Raw genomic sequence first — 23,091 nt, forward strand, 5'->3', positions numbered from 1 at the left:
ATAGTTCTGACTGACAACGAAACGCATTAGCAAGCAAGGGGGATGTCAATGTTAGTCGGGAGCTATTGTGAACTAAAGGCCTAGTTCAAGGAACTATTCCTTTGGAGGAACTAGAACTAAGGAACTAGTTCCTCCCAAGGAACTAGAATTCCCACCTCTAAATCTATTACCTTTCTCAAAAGATACAAATTTTTAAAATAAAACTTTCGTAATGATATAAATTGTAGAATAAAAAGTATGGAACTGATACGGAACGGAAGCCTACGTATAGCGTCAATACAATAAAAAATACGGAAGGGATATGGAATGGATATGGAATAGAAACGGAAGGTATAGTGAGAATCAACCTTTAAATGGAATTTGGTATGTCGATAGATTGGACCAAGGCCAACTTGACCTGTGCGACATGTGTCACTGTGACAGTTAGTTTTGTCATAAAAAACTTTTCCATAAAGTAATTTCTAAACATATTCCCTAAAAAATCCCATAAAAATAAAATTCCCAAGTTTTTTATTCTAGGAGCTCCAAATGCCCGACGACTATATTCTAATTTTCATCAAAAAATATTTGTTTTATTTTAAAGGGGTTCAATGACAATTGAAACAATTTATTTATAAAAAAAATAATATATTAGATCTTTATTTCGATTACATTTTATGAATTGAAAATATCTTAATGGTATTTTTATCTAGTGACCTGGTGGAGCTCCACTTGGACGAGGACTGTACTTGGCGTAACATCTAGTCAAGTAAATGGCCGTTTCTTCAGCATTGGCCTGAGGCTGGGTACACTCGTTAACGATTTCGCTTAGTTTCGGAGACTGCCCGAAGATTGCCTCGGCTCTGGATTGCACGACGTCCTTATTCACCGATCCGTCGGCATTTTGCCATCCCAGATTCTGTAGGAATATAAAGCTTATTAAGATTATTTATAATTTTTTAACATTGAATTTTCTGTAAAATAAAAAAAATATTTACAGACAAGCTTTTATACAAGGTGAATCTTAAATAAGTGCAAATATTTTCAGGGCTGGTAGGTCTCGATAAAAGAAATATTTCCATTTTTTTATTTTCTCGTTCCACATATTTTTCAAATAAGTCCATAATAGACGAATTATTTCACTTCGAAAATTTAAGCACAGGTAACATAATCACAAATTACCTACAACAGATGCGAAAGAAAGCGACTGCATCGGAAACCGCTCGGCAAACCCGACACGCCTATTGAGTGGTGTAAATACACCAGTCGTTTAGTCCGGAAACCTATGCTGTGTCGCATTCGCTTGCTGGAGTGACATAGTGCGTGGTTATATGTTTCTTTTTAAAAACGCGTGTAGGATTTTTGTTGAACTTTTGAACTGTTATTTCTAAGTTTTGGTAATTTGTATATCTTATTTAATAATAATAATAATAATATTTATTTATTTCCAAATAAATATTATTATTATTAATATTATTAAATAAGATATACAAATTAATTAAATTTATTTAAAATGGGATACAAATGTGTTTATTTATAAGGAAAAATAAGATATTTATAGTATAAAAAATTAATTTATTTAACAAAATTTAATTAACAATGTGACAAAATAATTACCTTTCTATTGGTTCTATCGGACTTTTTTCGACTATATAAATCTTTATTTGTAAACTTTAATACATCAAATATTTTCAATCTAATAAATCATTTAATGATGTAAATAAGAGGAAATTTCTCACATGGGTGGTCAAATTCTATAGTTTTCATTATATCAAACAGCCTCTGAGAAATGTTTTCAACTCAAAATGCCTTTAATTATGTTTGACTACATCATTAAAAAGGGTCTTCAAATACATCAATGTAATATTTGTCTAAAATTTGCAAAAGAATCCGAATCTCTGGATAACTCGAAATTATTTACCCATTTAAAAGCCTTTGATCATGAAAGGGGAAAAATTTGTTCATTTTATTTACAGGCTGGAAAAATTATTTATATTAAATTTTGATGAGTTTTGCACTGAAGAAAACATTCAGAGGCTGTTTGATATAATGAAAACTATAGAATTTGACCAACCATGTGAGAAATTTCCTCTTATTTACATCATTAAATTATTTATTAGATTGAAAATATTTTATGCATTAAAGTTTACAAATAAGGATTTATATAGTCGAAAAAAGTCCGATAGAACCAATAGAAAAGTAACTATTTTGTCACATCTTTAATTAAATTTTGTTAAATAAATTAATTTTTTATACTATAAATATCTTTTTTTTCCTAATCTCCTACGAACTGATATAATATGACGAGTAATCTATTAAATTACTGTGAGATTATATGCCTCGATAACATATTGGTGCAGATTATTTTCACCCAAACAAATAATAACCCAAACTATACATTGATGCGGATTGTCTATGAACTCTTTCCGAAGGTCACAGAAACCTGAACGCGGAATTCGGTGTTCTTTCGCATCTGTTATAGTTAATTTGTGACATAATATACTGTGTCAATTTTAATATTTCCCACACTTAATAACTTTTTTTGTAGTTAAAAATATGAAAAATAGGAAAGACACGTCAACTTTATTTGTAAAGGGGACACTTTAAATGAATATTTTTAGCCTTCTTGTTTCAACCCCCTAGGAGGGATAGATATCGCCCCTACAATCTTAAATGGGAATAGGGGTAGGTACATCGTTTTAAAGGATGTTTAATTCTCTTTTCAGTGGTATCCTACTTTGTTGCTTTTTGTCCAGAGGTTTCCGAATAATCGCGTTTCAAAGACATTGAATTTTTGGTTTTCAGGCTAGTGTTTACACAAAAATTATAGCAATGGGTCTCCTTGTAGTACAAATAATTAGAAGATTAGATGGTAACATGGAGCCATTACATTTTTTTAGCGTCATAAACATTAATGTTTCTTTTTTCAAATTCAATTAGTGGCAACTTCCAGAGGGCATGGCCCTCCCCTGCCTCCCCTTCGCTACGGCCATGGGTGGCACCGTTTGAAAATTTGTTTCGGGATTGGCAAAATAATCTTTTGCCTGAAGGACACACACAATATCCACAAAAAGATAATGTTTGGTCTGGTATTCTTGGAAATGCCATTATTGGTCCTTTATTTATTGAAGGAAACTTGACAGGTGATCTGTATCTTAATATGCTTCAAGAGACTATCAACTCTCTTATCTCCGAAGAGCTAGAAACTGTGTGCCACTTCCCCTCCCTTTTCCATTTAAGGTTGTAAGGGTGACATCTACCCCTCCTAGGGGGTTGAAAGAAAAGGATAAAAATATTAATTTAAAGTGTCCCTCTTACAAATTGACGTTTCTTTCCGATTTTTCATATTTTTAATTGTAAGAAAGATATCAAGGGTGGGAAGTTTTAAAATTTGACACATACACACGCCAATATGTTACCGTTAAAGTCCGATGTCCGGTTCATGTCGACATTAACAGGTTAATGTTTGAGTTTGGTTTTGTTTTTGGTTGTTTTGTTTTGTGTTATTCTCGAGATTAATCGGGTAATGTCGATATTAACCGAATATCGGACCTTAAAAAACCGTAACATATACATTATACATCTCATATGTGATCTATGATTTAACCTTGATGAGGTTATGTTTTTTAACAAAAATTTAAAAATGTAATGCATTTTTTTCGAAAAATTCAAAATTTTCCATTTTTTTCGCAAAAAAACCTCATAGACGTGTTTTTGGGGTCGAAATATACCACTCCTAAAAATATTTGCACTTATTTAAGACCCACCCTTTATATACCACTTTATATTACGTACCACGGTATAATACCATAATATGGTATTATACCGTATGATTGTAAAAAATCGTCGTCAAAATTATCACCGATTCAGTTCCCGAGTCGTCTTTGACGCCGTTTTTTTTTCGATCCATTAATATTACGTGATATTACTGTACCACTTTCTATTTTCTTCGGCTCCCTAATATATTTTCACCTAAGATACGAAAATCTAGCAAAATAGAACGTAAGAAAGTGGTTCGAATTCAGCTCGCGAAATTTGACCCACATTAACTAATTAAATAAAAGCTTGTAAAAACAATTATTTGTCGTTTGTTATTATATCTTGCGGACATTTTAAAGCAAGTTTGCTCTATCTCTTCTCTATTAAATCGACGAGATCTTACCTGTGAAATACAAAGAGCGTGGGCACCGTAGTTCGCTGGTTTTTCTCCGCCGTCGCGTAGAGCTTTGAGCGCTTGCTGGTCCACGGATGTTGCTGGGTTGCTCTGACATTTCTGATGAGCTTCTTTAAGTTTCTCCTGACTTGCCTTGGCCTTTGCTGGGTCTGCTTCTAAGCGTGGCGCGGCCTATACAGTTAAAACGAGAGTTAAACGTTCGCATTTGCTTAGTACTTGATTTTTTTACTTACCAAAGTAGCTGCAACACAAGCCAAGAAAACTACAAGAGCGAACTGTTTCATTTCTTATCTTTATAACAAGAATATTATCAGAAAATACTTACAATACTGTTTATAATGCAGAGTAAAACAGCTATATATAGGACTCAGTTATGTCAATGTTACCATATCTGTTGGGGTGACTAGAGGTCACATAAACAATATTTTTTCGTCTTGTGGGCAAGTTTATCTTGTTATATAATAATTAGTTTTGAGATATGATTTTCTACTGTTTAATATTTATAATAAATTTTATATGTTTAGCAGCTTTTTCACCTGATACTGAAAAATAGACAACGGCGCATGTGTTTTACACCCGATTCATTTTGCTAACTGAATAAATTCAGCTATCTAGAAATATATTGTTGATCTCGAAAACATAGAATATCTACAAAATTACATATATTTTTAGAGAAGCCCCTCATATTTTTACGTTAAATTTAATAGAGATGTCGTTTCTAGCATGAATACTAGAAAATTAGATTTAAAATAGTGAAAAAATACCTTTTTTCTTGTTAATGATGTGTCCACCCCCTTCCATACATAATTTTAGTGATGGATTTGTTCACTTATCTCTGGACTTGGGCATGGGTATCTAAAGTATTAACCAACCTTCTATTTTATACAATTTATTGTCTTTAAAAGAAATTATAGACAGGTCAAAACTTTTTTGTTATATACATGACATCATTTGTTATACATAAAGCATATAATACATTTATTTCTTAGATTTAATGATCATGAGGACCATGTCCTTCTGGACGTGGGCTGTGTTTAGCGTAACATTTGGTAATGTGGACAGCGGTTTCAGCTGGTGAAGCTTGAGGCAGGGAACATTCGTCTATGATTTCGCTCAGTTTGGGAGATGACCCGAAGATGTGTTCGGCTCTGCTTTTGATGGCTTCTTTGTTGACAGATCCGTCAGCGTTTTGCCAACCAAGAGCCTGCAAAATTACAATGTTTTTTAATCCACAGCTTTAAAAATGTTGGGGTAAAATTATGGGAGGTAACATTTATTCGGATGGCTTATGCAAGTATTAAATTTACTTGCCTTAACTGACACTAAATACTAAATCCATTCTCGGTAACTCTCTTTTGTTTTGTCAGTGTTTAACCATGGTGATGTAGGTTATACAATATGGTCAAAAAAAATACGGCGTCAGCGATGGCTATGAAATGAAGATCGCGCTTTTATTTATTAAATTATATGAGGAATGTCATTGATGTTCATTTCCAAGCCAAATGGAGGCCGTTTTTTTCAATTAAAACGTTAGTGATTGCTTGATAAAATATGATAAACAAAGAATTCAACTTGTTCAAACTTAATGAGATGTGAACTAAGTGATGAAGTAAGTGATAGTTGTGAGATGGCCTTTCGGGAATAGCAGATATGTGCTTGCGGATTAAGCAAACGGATTCAAAAATGAATAAAGAAGGAAGAGTCAGTATTTTGAAATTTTTAAAGTAATTCTGGCAGTGAGTTCCATACTATTCAGTCCCAATAAATATCGAACTGCTCTCTTTTGAAGTTTGAAAATACGATCAAATTTTGTTGCGCAGCCCAGAATGGAAGGGCATAACGAAGATTTGATTCAAAAAGGGCATAATAGACTATTCTAGAGGTTGACAAGTTAAGTTCCTTAGAAACTGATCTTAGCGCAAAACAGGCAGCGCTTAGTTTCTTTGATAAAGCTTCGATGTGCAAGTCCTATTTTAACGAGTTGTTTACACCAAGTCCTAAGAATTTCACTAGTCCACGACGCACAGTAGGCAATATGTCCAAACCAAGTTGCAAAAAATAACATCCACAGTTAGCATTTATGGCAATAACAGTTGATTGAAAACATATTAGTTAAAGGGAAACCACATAAAACTAACAAAAAAACATATTCGGAGTCTCTTTCGAGGGGCTGTAAAACGAACTTTGCACTAAACCTACATTTTCAGTAAATTTGTGTCCAATAACTGCCTTTTTTCTACAATTTTTTAAATAGTAGGCGTTGCATTCAAGTGACACAGTATTATATAAATTGAATCGGACGACTTTAGCTTGCTGTCAATAATTATTGTGAAACTGTCATAACGTGTTTTACGTGGATTCCCGGTTGCGGTAAATTTAATGTCAAGGTAATTAAAAAAGTATCTTTTATTTTGATTTTTTGGATAAAAACTAGGTAAAGGTCAAAGTAGAACATAATTATTTAAGGTTTTTTTGATAGTGGCATATATTCTGTCTTAGAAAAGTTGAGTCAAAAAAATCGCAAAAAATCGCAACATTAAATTTATTGGAAGCGTAAGCCTCCATGCATATGTGTATAGTAAGATCCTTTATGTGGATACTTCTCATAAATTAATTGTTATAGTAGCTAGAGAAGAACTTGAAATATAAAGTTACGTATTTTTTCTCAAGATTTCCGAAGAGGTATGTCAGAAATGTCAAATGACATTTTTTGACAAATTGACAAATTTTGAGAGTACCAAATTTTTTAAATTAAATGAAATGGATTTTTCTTTCAGATTTAAAAATGTGCACTTCGTGACCATTGCATGCAGCTGTTATAAAACAAAATATCAGTAAATAATAAATGGTAAAATAAAATTTAGATATTTGTAATAGGTATAAGCTCTGTTATTTTCAAAATCGTCATTGTTTAATTCTCAGAATATGGTTACTTATTTAAAATATAATAATAAAATATTGTTCACATATTGTCTGGTATTATTAGAGACCCAACTTATTGAAATGACAAACAATCTTGAATAGATTGGATTAGTATACTCAGGGTTTTCTTTTATACATTGACACCCCCTTTATCTTTTTTATTTGACGTTTCCGAAAACTGTCTCAAATGAAAGTGGTTTTGAGTAAATTTGCCAAAAAAGTCTATTTTGCATATACAAAGTGCTTCAAAAAGTCTGGGCATGGTTCAACTTTCTTATTTCAAATTAGGTATAGAAGAATATATAAACAAGGGTATAGGCTATGCTACATAAAAGTAGTTAGGATTTTTAGGAGAAAATAAAAATCAAATAAGAAATTGGGTACTAATTTGAAATAAGAAAGTTGGGCCACGCACAGGATTTCTAAGGTACCCTGTATATGTAAAGAAGACTGTTTTGAAAAATGTATTGGAGACTATTTTATTCAAGACACTTTTTTCGAAAACGTCGAATAAAAAAGATACAGAGGATGTCAATATATAAAACAAACCCTGTATATGCCGGAGGAGTAATAATTGCTCAATATTTGTCTGTTTCACCTTGGTTCTGCCAAAAATCGTAAAATTTAGTGAAATATAAAATATTCTTACCGCCTTTTGGTAGCTGTATTAGTCAATAGATGATTTTTCCCATTTTATGAATCCCCCCACCACCCCCAACCACTCTCAAGTCAGCCAAAACTAACTGGGTTCACGGGCTACCAGCATAGAATGTTTTTACCAAATTTGAATGAAATCGGAAAAAAAAAGAATTTTTGCAACATACTTCTGGATTTTTGCCCACTGTGCGACGCCAATAGTGGTCTTGTTAAGTACAAAAGGTTGTATAGTACGTACTTTTATATGAACTTTTAAAATCTGATTCCGAAAGAAGTTATGGAGAAATCTAACGATGCTAGTTGATACTAAAAAATCATCAAGTATGTAAAGGTGTGCTTTACGATACAATATGAAATAAACTATTATTTTTTAGAATAGGCTAAAAGGATTTTGCTAAAAATATGTAATAAATTTATATTTTACGAAAACTTTTTAATTAATATTATACAGATATTTACTTATTGTTTACTACTTTTTATTAGGCATTAAAAATATCTTACCTGGGAAATACAAAGGGCATGTGCAGCATGGTTTGCTGGTGGTGCTCCTCCTTCACGCAGTGCTTTCAAGGCGGATTCGTCAACTGCTGTGGCTGGGTCAGCTTGGCACTTTTCATGAGCTTTCTTGAATTTTTCGCGGCTTTCATGGGCTGCAGCGTGGTCAGGCTCCCCGAGGGAAGCAGCCTGAAAGACATAATTTTTTCCCACAATATACAGGGAGGCGCACCTCATTCGCCTCGGTTGATTATACGAAAACAGAAAGATGTAGAAACAAAATATTTTATGGGTATATGTGGGAAGGCAATGTGCATAATTTAAAATTATTTTGAAGTGTACAGGGTGTGTCAGAACTAAGATCCATACCAAATTTATATTTTTTCTTATGGAACACCCGGTATTTTAAAAATATTAAAACTTTTGTTTGTTTTGTTTGAAAAATAAATATTTAATATTATTGCAATAAAAGACAATTATTTTTTTCTTGAGTATAGCCTAATGTTAATAAAACAAGAATGAAAGATTTTTTATCGATTTATGTTTCACACTATTTTAAAGAAAAAATTTTTTTGAATGTATTTAAGTCTCAGTTAAAAGATGTTACAGTTTGATAATAAGTACCATAAGTAAGTAGATAAACTTTAGAGAAACGAAAACACAGAACCAAACTAAACAAACATTTTTTTAAATTCTCAAAGTAAAATAACTCTATTTTGAACTTTTTTGAAAAGCGACGAAGAGAAAATATGTTTATTTCTTTTATCGAGATCTACCAGCTCTCAAAATATGTGCACTTATTTAAGACTCATCCTGTATATACACGAATAATAGGTACTAAGATTCCAGATTCGTATTGTTAGAAAAACTATTCAATATGATTTATAATACGAATGCTATACATATGATTGAAAAAAAACGGCGTCAAAGACGATTGGGGAAAGACAATCGATGATAATTTTGGTGAGGTCAATCTGTAGACGTCATTTACTAAAAGTTTGCATAGAACTTGTCAAAAATTACATAGTTATAGAAAAATTAAATATGGATAAACATATTTTTTCTCGAATTTTAAAGTACAAAGTACAAAAATAATTTTTACTCAATATAAAAATAAATTACATTCTTAAGGCCAACTTTAAAAATAAAGGAGAGTACGGGCAAATATAATTATAGTGTCAACTATAACTTTCTTTGGTACAGGGCAAGTAAACGACATCTAGGGTCAAGCCCTCGCCAAAAAAAATCTTGTCTTTGACGCTGTTTTTTTGAATTGTTCAAAACTTAAAAATAATAAACTCACCCAACTAACTGCAATAAAAGCGAAGAAGGCGACAGCAACAAACTTGTTCATTTTTATTATAAATGTGATTTGTTTGGCGGAATAAATTCAAATATGCCTTCTCGTTAAGGATGTACTGTATTTATAAGTCAAAATTGTAAACAATTTTAATTTTATCTCGTATTAAATTGCTTTTTGGAAATTTAATGATATGTTACATATGTCCAAATTAATCAATATTACTTTGTGTTTTTCTTGTTTTGTCGACAAACTTATCGACTTAGAGGCTTATTAGACGTAGAGCTGGGTACACAAAAACCGTGTCATCGTTACATGGCTAATTTTTCTTGTCTGAAGTATCCTTTTGTCTTGTCATTATGAAATAGCTTTAATAGGGCTTTACATGACTATGGAGGCTTTTAAAGAACTCCATAGTCATGTCTGTCAGTACGATTCCGGTGTTTAAAGCGGGGGCGGCCAATTAAAAGGGGGAAATTTTGACACTAAAAATATTACAAGGTACACGAGTTATAATTGCAATAGTAATATTTATTATTAAGAAACGTGGAAAATAGTTGGCAGACATTTTCCTGATTTCTGATTTATAAACCGTGAAATTCAATATGCCAAGTAATATTTCGAAAATTGTATGTTTTGAGCATGCACAAATTTTAAGAAGAGAAAATATCTTAGGAGAAAATTGCTGATTCTGAACTGTTTTCTGAAAAGCTTCTATAATTGTTCATTATTTAGTTCCATTATTTCAGTTTACGAAACTTTAAAAAAGGCATATAAAATCAAAATCAAAAATCAAAATGAAGTTTATTGGTGAAAATAATAAATATACACACACGTCACTGATATAAAAATACAAAATACAGGGTGTCCCAGCAATAAGTGCAAGTATTTTAAGGGGTGGTAGATCTCGATAAAAGAAACGTATTTTCTCTTTGTTGTTTTTCAAATAAGTCCAAAATAACGGAGTTATTTTACAAAAATTTCCAAAAAAAATGATTTTTTGCTAAAATTTTGGGAACGACTGAATCTTTTCTGGATTTTCTTTCTTGTAAATTTAATCTACTACCTATGTTCCCATATTATAGAGACATTATTTTTTTTAAATAATAACTAAAAAAATTTACAAAAAATTCCGGATGTTCAAAAATTTTTTTTCGCGCGAAAGCCTCATAGGCGTGTTTCTGGGGTTGAACTATACTACCATACTACCTAGTATGGCTAAAATACTTATTTCTGGGACACCCTGTATAGACAATAAAATTACACCCTAAAGTTGCCATGCACTGTTGCCATTTATCAAATATCTCTATATACTCTATTTCAAGTATGCCTCAGGCAACAAATCATTTTTTTAATTGTTTATTAGCTGTAAGATATTTTATACATTCAAATTTAGAAATAAGGATTAAACAAAACAAAAAAAATATGTATAAAACTTTATAATTAATTCCGCTTCAAATTAGGAGCAGTGTATACCATGTTTATAGGACCAATTCATAAGTTGAACAGTTAAATAGGTAGTCTATCTGTCAAACACGCCAAAAGAGAGAGAAAGAAAATTTGGTCCCACCACATCAAAAGAGCCGACGGTTTCTCTCGCTATTCGTCGATCCACTTACTCTGTTAGTATCTTTGGACTCTGAAAGTAGGGTTTCGCGTCGTCAGGATAACCGGCACGAGCAACGATTCTAATAGCTCGTCTTCGCAGCGCAAAAGCTCTGGATGCATGAGCCGAGTGCCCCCAAACAAGTAGACCATATGCACATACTGAATGTATGAGTGCATGGTAGGCCCTCATACAGACTTCCTTCTCCACCAATTTTGCCAGATTTCGCAAAACAAAAGTTCCTGAAGTCAATTTCCTAGCTATGAGGTTCACGTGATTGTTGAATCTAAGGTGACCCCCAGGAAATCAGCTTCACCCTGATGATCCCTGCAATCAAGTGGCCTTAAAGAAATGATTATGTTCTTGGTCTTGTCGCGATTCAGGTTTAGGCGACTTGCCGCAAACCAGTCCCCAATGCCATCCAATTGTTCATTCTTCACGTCTACCAGGGTTGCATAATCCTTAGATCTTAGAAGGAAACTAGTGTTATATGCATATACAGTCATCTTAGGGTGTTGCACTGCACATTTAACGTCATTAATGTAAATCAGGAATAGTAGAGGACCCATAATGGAGCCCTGGGGAACACCAAACCTCATCACACGTTCCTCCGACATCCTGCCTCCGACATACGTCATCTGTCGTCTTTCTGTCAGGTAACTTCCAATTAATCGACAACCATCTGAGTCAACACCATAGTAGTGCAGTTTCCGGACAAGTATATCATAAGAGACACAATCGAAGGCCCTACAAAGGTCGCAGAAAATGGCGCTCACAAACTCTCCCTCCTCAAACCCCCGCAGAATGCCCTCGCACAATCTACCCCAGTGTCATCACTGTTAATCACTGTTGATGTCTACATTATCTGATTACTGTTGGTGATATAGTAGACGATGCACTATACTTAATAGTAATCTACAATAATTAAATAATCTACACTGAATAAAATTAATTTAAGTATTTTTTTGTAGAAATTTAAGAATGTGAACTTATAACTTATAAACATACAGAATGTGTACCTACCTACAACGTAGGAGGTGGCAACATTGCATTCTCTCGAAGCACTATAAACACATTTCCGGAAACCGAACAAGCAGCACTTAAAAGTTTTTCAATATTTTCCGGAAAATGTCGAGAAGAATAAAAAATAATACGTATTTCAACATTTTTTTTCGCATTTTGTTTCTGGGGTCGAAGTACAGTACATCTGTCCGTTCTGTAGCTACGGGGTATCCGTGAGAGGGGAAACGATATTCTCTCGATGTTTTTCGTAAAAAAACAGACGCGCGTCCCATCAATAAAAATTCAACAAATTTGCAAGTAGCCAATAAAATGAGTGGGCGGAGCGATTTGCGGTGACGCACTCGTCAAATCGACGTATAAAATATATTGCTGTTTATTTAAATGTTTTTTTGTCCGCATTCCTTTCATAGACACAGATCCAGCAGATGTACTGTATGCTACCAGTTAAAATACTTGCACTCATTTCTGGGACGCCCTGTATAACCAAATATTATTTAGAAAATATTTCAAATTTGAAAAGAAAAACTACAGTAGAAGTAAAAATATTTTTACAAAAGTAGACTTTTGGGAAACATATTTTATTAAAAAAAAAACAGCGTTAAAAAAAGTTATTAAATAACATTATAATTATCAAAAGAATATATTAAAACAGAATTATAACGAGAAAACTTTCCTGAACTCGGTCCTTTTGAACTGGATGGCATGTGTCCATCAGCAGTTTACCATAAGCTGAAGAAGTACGTTTCTTGGATTGAGGAGTAAAAATTAGTTATTAAATAACATTATAATCATCAAAAGAATATATTAAAACAGAATTATAACGAGAAAACTTTCCTGGACTGGGTCCTTTCTAACTGGATGGCATGTGTCCATAAGCAGTTTACCATAAGCTGAAGAAGTACGTTTCTTGGATTGAGGAGTAAAAATTAGTTATTAAATAACATTATAATCATCAAAAGAATATATTAAAACAGAATTATAACGAGAAAACTTTCCTGGACTCGGTCCTTTCGAACTGGATGGCATGTGTCCATCAGCAGTTTACCATAAGCTGAAGAAGTACGTTTCTTGGATTTGAGGGTAAAAATTGGGTATTAAATAACATTATAATCATCAAAAGAATATATTAAAACAGAATTATAACGAGAAAACTTTCCTGAACTCGGTCCTTTCTAACTGGATGGCATGTGTCCATCAGCAGTTTACCATAAGCTGAAGAAGTACGTTTCTTGGATTGGGGAGTAAAAATTAGGTATTAAATAACATTATTACAATCAAAAGAATATATTAAAACAGAATTATAACGAGTAAACTTTCCTGAACTCGGTCCTTTCGAACTGGATGGCATGTGTCCATCAGCAGTTTACCATAAGCTGAAGAAGAACGTTTCTTGGATTTGAGGGTAAAAATTAGTTATTAAATAACATTATAATCATCAAAAGAATATATTAAAACAGAATTATAACGAGAAAACTTTCCTGGACTGGGTCCTTTCTAACTGGATGGCATGTGTCCATCAGCAGTTTACCATAAGCTGAAGAAGTACGTTTCTTGGATTGAGGAGTAAAATTAGTTATTAAATAACATTATAATCATCAAAAGAATATATTAAAACAGAATTATAACGAGAAAACTTTCCTGGACTGGGTCCTTTCTAACTGGATGGCATGTGTCCATCAGCAGTTTACCATAAGCTGAAGAAGTAAGTTTCTTGGATTGGGGAGTAAAAATTAGTTATTAAATGACATTATAACAATCAAAAGAATATATTAAAACAGAATTATAACGAGAAAACTTTCCTGAACTCGGTCCTTTCGAACTGGATGGCATGTGTCCATCAGCAGTTTACCATAAGCTGAAGAAGTAAGTTTCTTGGATTGGGGAGTAAAAATTAGGTATTAAATAACATTATAACAATCAAAAGAATATATTAAAACAGAATTATAACGAGAAAACTTTCCTGAACTCGGTCCTTTCGAACTGGATGGCATGTGTCCATCAGCAGTTTACCATAAGCTGAAGAAGTAAGTTTCTTGGATTGGGGAGTAAAAATTAGTTATTAAATAACATTATAACAATCAAAAGAATTTATTAAAACAGAATTATAACGAGAAAACTTTCCTGAACTCGGTCCTTTCGAACTGGATGGTATGTGTCCATCAGCAGTTTACCATAAGCTGAAGAAGTAAGTTTCTTGGATTGGGGAGTAAAAATTAGTTATTAAATAACATTATAACAATCAAAAGAATATATTAAAACAGAATTATAACGAGAAAACTTTCCTGAACTAGGTCCTTTCTAACTGGATGGCATGTGTCCATCAGCAGTTTACCATAAGCTGAAGAAGTAAGTTTCTTGGATTGGGGAGTAAAAATTAGGTATTAAATAACATTATAACAATCAAAAGAATATATTAAAACAGAATTATAACTAGAAAACTTTCCTGAACTCAGTCCTTTCGAACTGGATGGCATGTGTCCATCAGCAGTTTACCATAAGCTGAAGAAGTACGTTTCTTGGATTGGGGAGTAAAAATTAGTTATAAAATAACATTATAATCATCAAAAGAATATATTAAAACAGAATTATAACGAGAAAACTTTCCTGGACTAACCTTTCAATCACATACCGTAGCTTCACTACAGCCAAAGGAAGTACTGCTCGGAATGGAGAAAAATTCAGTTTATTAAATAACATTATAATCATCAAATGGCATTTAAACAGAATTATAACGGGAAACTTTCCTGGACTGGATCTTTCTTGAACTGGTGGCATGCGTCCATCAGCAGTTTACCATAAGCTGAAGAAGCATGATTCTTTGGATCAGGGAGTAAAAAAAAGCATAACATTATAACTACCAAAAGAATATATTAAAAACAGAATTATAACGAGAAACTTTCCTGAACTGGGTCCCTCTGAACTGGATGGCATGTCCATCAGCAGTTTCACTATGTTGCAGAAGTACGCTCTTGGATTAAGTAAAAAGTTATTAAATACCATTATAATCATCAAGAATATAATAAAACAGAATTATAACGAGAAAAACTCTTCTGAAATTTCGTTCTCGATTCGAACTGATGTGGTATGTGTCCACGCATTTCATCATAAGCTAAGTTTCCTTGGATTGGGGAGTAAAATTGGGCTTATGTAACATTATAACAATCAAAAGAATATATTAAAACAGAATTATAACGAGTAACCTTCCTGAACTCGGTCCTTTCTAACTGGATTTATGTCCGACGCAGTCAACACTATAAGCTGAAGAAGTAAGTTTTGATTGGGGGAGTAAAAATTAGGTATTAAATAACATTATAACAATCAAAAGAATATATTAAAACAGGAATTATAACGAGAAAAAACTTTCTCCTGGACTGGTGCTTCGAACTGATGGTATGCAGTCCATCAGCAGCTTCAACACCATATAAGCCGAAGAAGTATCGTTTCTTTGGATCAGAGTAAAATTAGGTACTAAATGTAAATATTATAAATAATCAAAGAATAAATGAATTATAACAAGAAAAACTTCCTGGATCATGCTTGAACCGATTTATACGTCCATCAGCAGCTTCTACCATGTTTGGATGTTCTTCTCCAATACTTCTTATATTAATATTATTATTAAATAACATTATAAACAATCAAAAGAATATAATAAAAACAGAATTATAACGAGAAAAAACTTTCCCGGACTGGGTCCTCTCGAACTAGATGGAATGTGTCAATCAGCAATTTACCATTAACTGAAGAAATACGATTCTTCTGTTGGGGGGTATAAATTAGCTATTAAATAACATTATAATCACCTCAAAGAATATATTAAAACAGAATTATAACGAGAAAACTCTGAACTCATCTCTTCTGAACTGGATGGCATGTGTCCATCAGCAGTTTCCATAAGCTGAAGAAGTAAAATTATTAATTTAACAAAAAAAATAAAATAACATTATAATCATCAAAAGAATATATTTAAACAGAATTATAACGGGAAAACTCTTCCTGAACTTGGTCCTTTCGAACTGGAAGGCATGTATCCATCAGCAGCGTACCAATAGCCAAAGAAGCGCATGCTCTTGATCAGAGTGCTATTAAACAACATTTCATAATCACTGCTATATTAAAACAGAATTAATGAGAAAACTTTCCTGAACTCGGTCCTCTCGAACTGGATGTCATTTGTCCACTAAAGAAGCCTACCATAAGCCGAAGAAGTACTGCTCTTGGATTGGGGAGTAAAAAAAGCTATTAAACAACATTATAATCATCAAAAGAATATATTAAAACAAATTATAACGAGAAAAACTTTCCTGAACTCGGTCCTCTCGAACTGATGGCATGGGTCCATCAGCAGTTTACCAAGAGCTGAAGAAGCACGTTTCTTGGATTGGGAGTAAAAATTAGTATTAAGAAGATTATAAATAAATCAAAGTATATTAAACAGAATTATAACGAGAAAACTATCCTGAACTGGGTCCTTTCTAACTGGATGGTATTGTGTCCATCAGCAGTTTACCATAAGCTGAAGAAGGACGTAAGTTTCTTTGATTAGAGTAAAATTAGGTATTAAATAACATTATAAACATCAAAAGAATATATATTAAAACAGAATTATAACGAGAAAACTTTCCCAGACTGAATCCTTTCGAACTGGATGACAAGTGTCCACAAAGTACATACCATAAGCTGAAGTAGCCGTTTTGGATTATAAAAAAGTTATTAAATAACATTATAATCAATAAAAGAATATATTAAAACAATAGAATTATAACGAGAAAACTTTCCAGAACTCTGGTCCCTTCGAACTGGATGGAATGCGTCCATCAGCAGTTTGCCAATAGCTGAAGAAGTAAGTTTCTTGGATTGGGAGTAAAAATTCAGGATGCATTAAATAACATTATAACAATCAAAGAATATATTGAAACAGAATTATAACGAGAAAAACTTTCCTGAACTCGGTCCTTTCTAACTGGATGGCATATGTCTATCAGCAGTTTACCATAAGCTGAAGAAGTAAAATTATTGGATTGTAGAGTAAAAATTAGGTATTAAATAACATTATAACAATCAAAAGAATATTAAAAATAGAATGATAACGAGAAATCCTCTGAACCTTGTCCCTTTCTGGACTGATGGTAATACAGTCCATCAGCAAAGTTTTACCATAAGCTGGAAGTGAAAGTTTCTTGGAATGGAGAGTAAAATTTGCTATTAAATAACATTATAACTATCAAAAGAATATATTAAAACAGAATTATAACGGGAAAACTTTCCTGAACTCGGTCCTTTCGAACTGATGGCATATGTCCATCAGCAGCTTCACTATAAGCTGAAGAAGTATTGCTTCTTTGATTGAGTAAAAAGTTATTAAATAACATTATAATCATCAAAAGAATATATTAAAACAGAATTATAACGAGAAAATCCTGGACTGGAAATCCTTACGAACTGGATGGCATGTGTCCACCATCAGTTTACCATTAGCTGAAGAAGTAAGTTTCTTGGATTGGGGAGTAAAAATTAGGTATTAAATAACATTATAACAATCAAAAGAATATAATAAAACAGAATTATAACGAGAAAACTTTCCTGAACTCAGTCCTTTCGAACTGGCTTATACAAATCGAAAGCAGTTTACCATAAGCTGAAGAAGAAGGTAAGTTTCTATTTCAGGGAGTAAAATTAGGTATTGTTACATTATACCAATCAAAAGAATATATTAAACAGAATTTATAATGAGAAAACTTTCCTGGACTGGGTCCTTCTAAACTCTGATATATAGTCCATTCAGCAGTTTCTACCATAAGCTGAAGTAATGCTCTTTGGATTCAGAGTAAAAAAAAAGTTATTAAATAACATTATAATCACCAAAAGAATATATTAAAACAGAATTATAACGAGGTCTCTTCCTGGACTGGTCCTTTTGAAGTGGATGGTATGCGTCCATCAGCAGTTTACCATAAGCTGAAGAAGTAAGTTTTTTTTTTTTTTTTTTTTTAAAAAAGTTATTAAATAACATTATAATCATCAAAAGAATATATTAAAACAGAATTATAACGTGAAAACTTTCCTGAACTCGGTCCTTTCTAACTGGATGGTATACAGTCCATCAGCAGTTTACCATGTTTTCGAAGAAGTAAGTTTTGGATTGGGGAGAGGTAAAATTAGGTATTAAATAACATTATAAATAACCGTATTAGTCATATTAAAAACAGAATGATAACGAGAAAACTTTCCTTGAACTCGGTCCTTTCGGACTGGATGGAATGTGTCCACTGGGCAGTTTTACCATAAGCTTTATGGTAAGTTTCTTTGAAATGAGAGTAAAAATTATTAAATACTATAATCATCAAAAAGAATATATTAAAACAGAATTATAACGGGAAAACTTTCCTGAACTCGGTCCTTCGAACTGGATGGTATATGTCCATCAGCAGTCCATTAGTAGTTTACAATTAGCTGAAGAAGTACGTTTCTTGGATTGGGGAGTAAAAAAGTTATTAAATAACATTATATACTCACACGTTAGAATATATTAAAACAAAATTATAACGAGAAAAACTTTCCTGAACTCGGTCTTCTTTCGGAACTGATGGCATGTGTCCATCAGCAGTTTAACATATACTGAAGAAGTACTGCTCTGATTAGAGTAAAAAAAGTTATTAAATAACATTATAATCAATAAAAGAATATATTAAACAGGAATTATAACGAGAAAAATTTCTTGGACTGGGTCCTCTTGAAATGGATGTCATATGTCCATCAGCAGTTTACGATAAGCTGAAGAAGTAAGTTTCTTGGATTGAGGAGTAAAAAATTAGAAGCAATAACATTATAACAATCAAAAAGAATATATTAAACAGAATGATAACGAGAAAAAACTTTCCTGACTGGTCCTTTCTAACTCGATGACATGTGTCCATCAGCAGTTTACCATAAGCTGAAGAAGCATTGCTCTTGGATTGGAGAGTAAAAATTAGTTATTAAATAACATTATAAATGATCAAGAATATATTAAAACAGAATTATAACGAAAAAACATTACTGAAGTGGGTCCTTTCGAACTAAATGGAATGTGTCCATCGCATAGGTCCATCGGCAGTTTACCATAAGCTGAAGAAGTACGTTTTTAGGATTGGGAGTAAAAAAGTACAAAATATTTTTTTTTTTTTTTTTTAAAAATTGTACAAAAACAAATGGGAAAACTTTCCTGAACTCGGTCCTTCTGAACTGGATGGAATGAGTCCACAAGCAGTTTACTATGTTGAAGAAGGCTCTTTGGATTGGGGAGTAAAAAAAGTTATTAAACAACATTATAATCATCAAAAGAATATATATTAAAACAGAATTATAACGGAAAACTTCTTCCTGAACTTGAAGTCCCTTCGAACTAATAGTATGTCCATCAGCAGCTTCAAATACCATGTTTCGAAGAAGCAAGCTCTTTGATTGGGGAGTAAAAATTGTAGCTGTTAACAACATTATAACAATCAAAAGAATATATTAAAACAGAATTATAACTAGAAAACTCTCCTGGACTGAGTCCCTTTTGAACTAGATGGGGTATGTCCATCAGCAGTTTCCATAAGCTGAAGAAGTACGTTCTTGGATTGGGGAGAGGAAAATTAAGCTATAAAATAACATTATAAATTCCCATCAAAAGAATATATTGAAAACAGAATTATAACGAGAAAACTCTTCTGGACTTAGTCCTTTCGAACTCGATGACATATGTGTCCATCAGCAGTCTACCACTACAAGCTGAAGAAGTAATGTTCTCAGAATGGAGAGTAAAAGAAGTTATTAAAATAAATATAAATCATCAAAAGAATATATTTAAACAGAATTATAACGGGAAAACATTCCTGGACTGAGCCCTTTCGAACTGGATGAATGTGTCCATCAGCAGTTTACCATAAGCTGAAGAAGTACGTTTCTTTGGATTGGGGAGTAAAAAAAAGTTATTAAATAACATTATAATCATCAAAAGAATATATTGTTACGGTAAATTATAACGAGAAAATCCTCTGAACTCTTCCTGAACTGGATGGCATGTGTCCACTAAAGCAGTTCACCATAAGCTGAAGAAGTACGTTCTTGGATTGGGGAGTAAAAAAGTTATTAAATAACATTATAATCATCAAAAAGAATATAATAAGTCAGAATTAGTAACGAGAAAACTTTCCTGAACTCAGTCCTTTCGAACTGGATGTTATGTGTCCATCAGCAGTTTACCATGAAGTCATAGAAGTAAGTTTCTTGGATTGGGGAGTAAAAATTAGGTATTAAATAACATTATAACAATCAAAAGACATTAAAAAAACAGAATTATAACGTGAAAACTTTCCTGAACTCGGTCCTTCCGAACTGGATAGCATGTGTCCATAAGCAGCTTACCATTAGCTTAAGAAGTACGTTTCTTGGATTGGGGAGTAAAAATTAGGTAATACAACATTGGCAACAACTTCAAAAAGAATATATTAAAACAGAATTATAACGAGAAAACTTCCTTTCCTGATCATGCTCTGAACTACGGTATGTCCATCAGCAGCTCTACCATGTTTCGAAGAAGCACAAGGTTTCTTGGATTGGGAGTAAAAATAGGTATTAAATAACATTATAACAATCAAAAGAATATATTAAAACAGAATTATAACAAGAAAACTTTCCTAGACTGGGCCTTTTTGAACTTGATGGTATGTGTCCATCAGCAGCTTCCCAATAGCTGAAGATGAAGTAAGCTCGAATAGAGGTAAAAATTAGGCATATAACAACATTATAACAATCAAAGAATATATTAAAAACAGAATTATAACGAGAAAACTCTTCTGGACCGGTGCTTTTTGAAGTTGATGGCATGCGTCCATCAGCAGTTACCAAAAGCTGAAGAAGTACGACAAAAGTCACAGTAAAAAAAATTAAATAAATACTATAATCACCTGCAATTATAATAAAACAGAATTATAACGAGAAAACTTCGTGGGCTGGGTCCCTTCGAACTGGATGGCATGTCCATCAGCAGTTTACCATAAGCTGAAGAAGTACGTTTCGTGGATTGAGGAGTAAAAAAGTTACCAACATTGCACCATCATCAAAAGAATAGCATTTAAACAGAATTCAGTAACGGGAAAACCTCCTGAACTTCGGTCCCTTCGAACTGGATGGAATGTGTCATGTGTCCATCAGCAGCTTACCATAAGCTGAAGAAGTATGTTTGGATTGGGGAGTAAAAAAAGTTATTAAATAAACATTATAATCATCAAAAGAATATATTAAAAACAGAATTATAACGAGAAAACTTTCCTGAACTCGGTCCTTTCTTGAACTGGATGGTACGTGTCCATCAGCAGCTTCTACCATAAGCTGAAGAAGTGCGTTTCTTGGATTGGGGAGTAAAAAAAAGTTATTAAATAACATTATAATTACTAAAAGAATATATTAAACAGAATTATAACGTGAAAACTTTCATGGACTGCGTCCTTTCGAACTGGATGAAATGTGTCCATCAGCAGTTTACCATAAGCTGAAGAAGTAAGTTTTTTTTTTTTAATGATAAAAAATTAGTACTAAATAACATTATAACAATCAAAAGAAGATATTAAAACAAAGAATTCAATGAGAAAACTTCTTCCTTGAATCCTGGTCCTTCTTTGAACTGATGGCATGTGTCCATCAGCAGTTTACCATAAGATGAAGAAGTAAGTTTCTTGGATTGGGGAGTAAAAATTAGGTATTAAATAACATTATAAATAATCAAAAGAATATATTAAAACAGAATTATAACGAGAAAAACTCTCTGGACTGGGTCTTTTCTAACTGGATGGCATATGTCAATCAGCAGTTTACCAATAGCTTAAGAAGTACGTTTCTTGGATTGGGAGTAAAAAGTTATTAAATAACATTATAATCATCAAAAGAATATATTAAAATGAATTATAACGAGAAAAACTTTCCGGTCCTTTTGAACTGATGTATGTGTCCATCAGCAGTCACTAAGGTTGAAGGAAGTGTAAGTTTCTTGGATTGGGAGTAAAAATTAGGTAATAAAGCAACATTATAACAATCAAAAGAATATATTAAAACAGAATTATAACGAGAAAACTTTCCTGGAATTCTTGTCCTTCTGAACTGATGGTATGCGGTCCATCAAGAAGCTCAATTACAAGCTGAGGAAGTACGTTTCTGGGATTGGGGAGTGTAAAATTAGGTAATAAATAACATTATAACAATCAAAAGAATATATTAAACAGAATGATAACGAGAAAACTTCCCTGGACTCGGTCCCGGATCTGGATGGTATGTGTCCAGCAGTTTACCATAAGTTGAAGTAGTAAGTTTCTTGGAATGGAGAGTAAAAATTATTATTAAATAACATTATAATCATCAAAAAGAATATATTAAAAACAGAATTATAACGGAAAACTTTCCTGAACTCGGTCCTTTTCTTGAACTGGATGGTATATGTCCATCCAGTATTTTAACATATAATATTGAAGAAGTACGTTTCTTTGATTGGGGAGTAAAAAAGCTATTAAATAGCCAATATAATCATCAAAAGAATATATATTAAATAGAATTATAACGAGAAAACTTCTCTGGAACTGGTCCTTTCTGAACTGATTACATGCAGTCCTGGGCAGTTTACCATGTTTCGAAGGAAGTATGTTTCTTGGATTGGGGAGTAAAAATTCATAGGTATTAAATAACATTATAACAAATCTAAAAAAGAAGACATTAAAACAGAATTATAACGAAAAAACATTACTGAAGTGGGTCCTTTCGAACTAAATGGAATGTGTCCATCGCATAGGTCCATCGGCAGTTTACCAATATCTGAAGAAGTACGTTTTTTGGATTGGGGAGTAAAAATTAGGTATTAAATAACATTGCAAATAACTAAAAGAATATATTAAAACAGAATGATAACGAGAAAACTTTCCT

At 32.6% G+C, this 23,091-nt stretch overlaps 2 protein-coding genes across 2 annotated transcripts; both read right to left on the reverse strand.

Moving 5' to 3' along the window:
* Positions 1-606: 606 nt before the first annotated feature.
* LOC115880508 lies at positions 607-4,531 on the reverse strand. Its single transcript, XM_030897729.1, has 3 exons — positions 4,387-4,531; positions 4,142-4,324; positions 607-898 (listed from the first exon to the last, which is right to left on the reverse strand). Exons 1-3 carry the CDS (start codon positions 4,435-4,437, stop codon positions 689-691), a joined length of 444 nt encoding a protein of 147 aa, XP_030753589.1. The 5' UTR covers positions 4,438-4,531; the 3' UTR covers positions 607-688.
* A 495-nt stretch (positions 4,532-5,026) lies between these two features.
* On the reverse strand, positions 5,027-9,663 carry LOC115880499. The gene is made up of 3 exons (XM_030897717.1): positions 9,531-9,663; positions 8,234-8,416; positions 5,027-5,357 (listed from the first exon to the last, which is right to left on the reverse strand). The coding sequence occupies exons 1-3, from the start codon at positions 9,579-9,581 to the stop codon at positions 5,145-5,147; spliced, it is 447 nt and encodes a 148-aa protein (XP_030753577.1). The 5' UTR covers positions 9,582-9,663; the 3' UTR covers positions 5,027-5,144.
* Between the last annotated feature and the right edge of the window lie 13,428 nt (positions 9,664-23,091).

This window comes from Sitophilus oryzae, unplaced genomic scaffold (genome assembly GCF_002938485.1).
Source record: "Sitophilus oryzae breed Bouriz unplaced genomic scaffold, Soryzae_2.0 scaffold_1081_pilon_pilon, whole genome shotgun sequence".
In the NCBI taxonomy this organism is placed as follows: Eukaryota; Metazoa; Arthropoda; class Insecta; order Coleoptera; family Curculionidae; genus Sitophilus; species Sitophilus oryzae.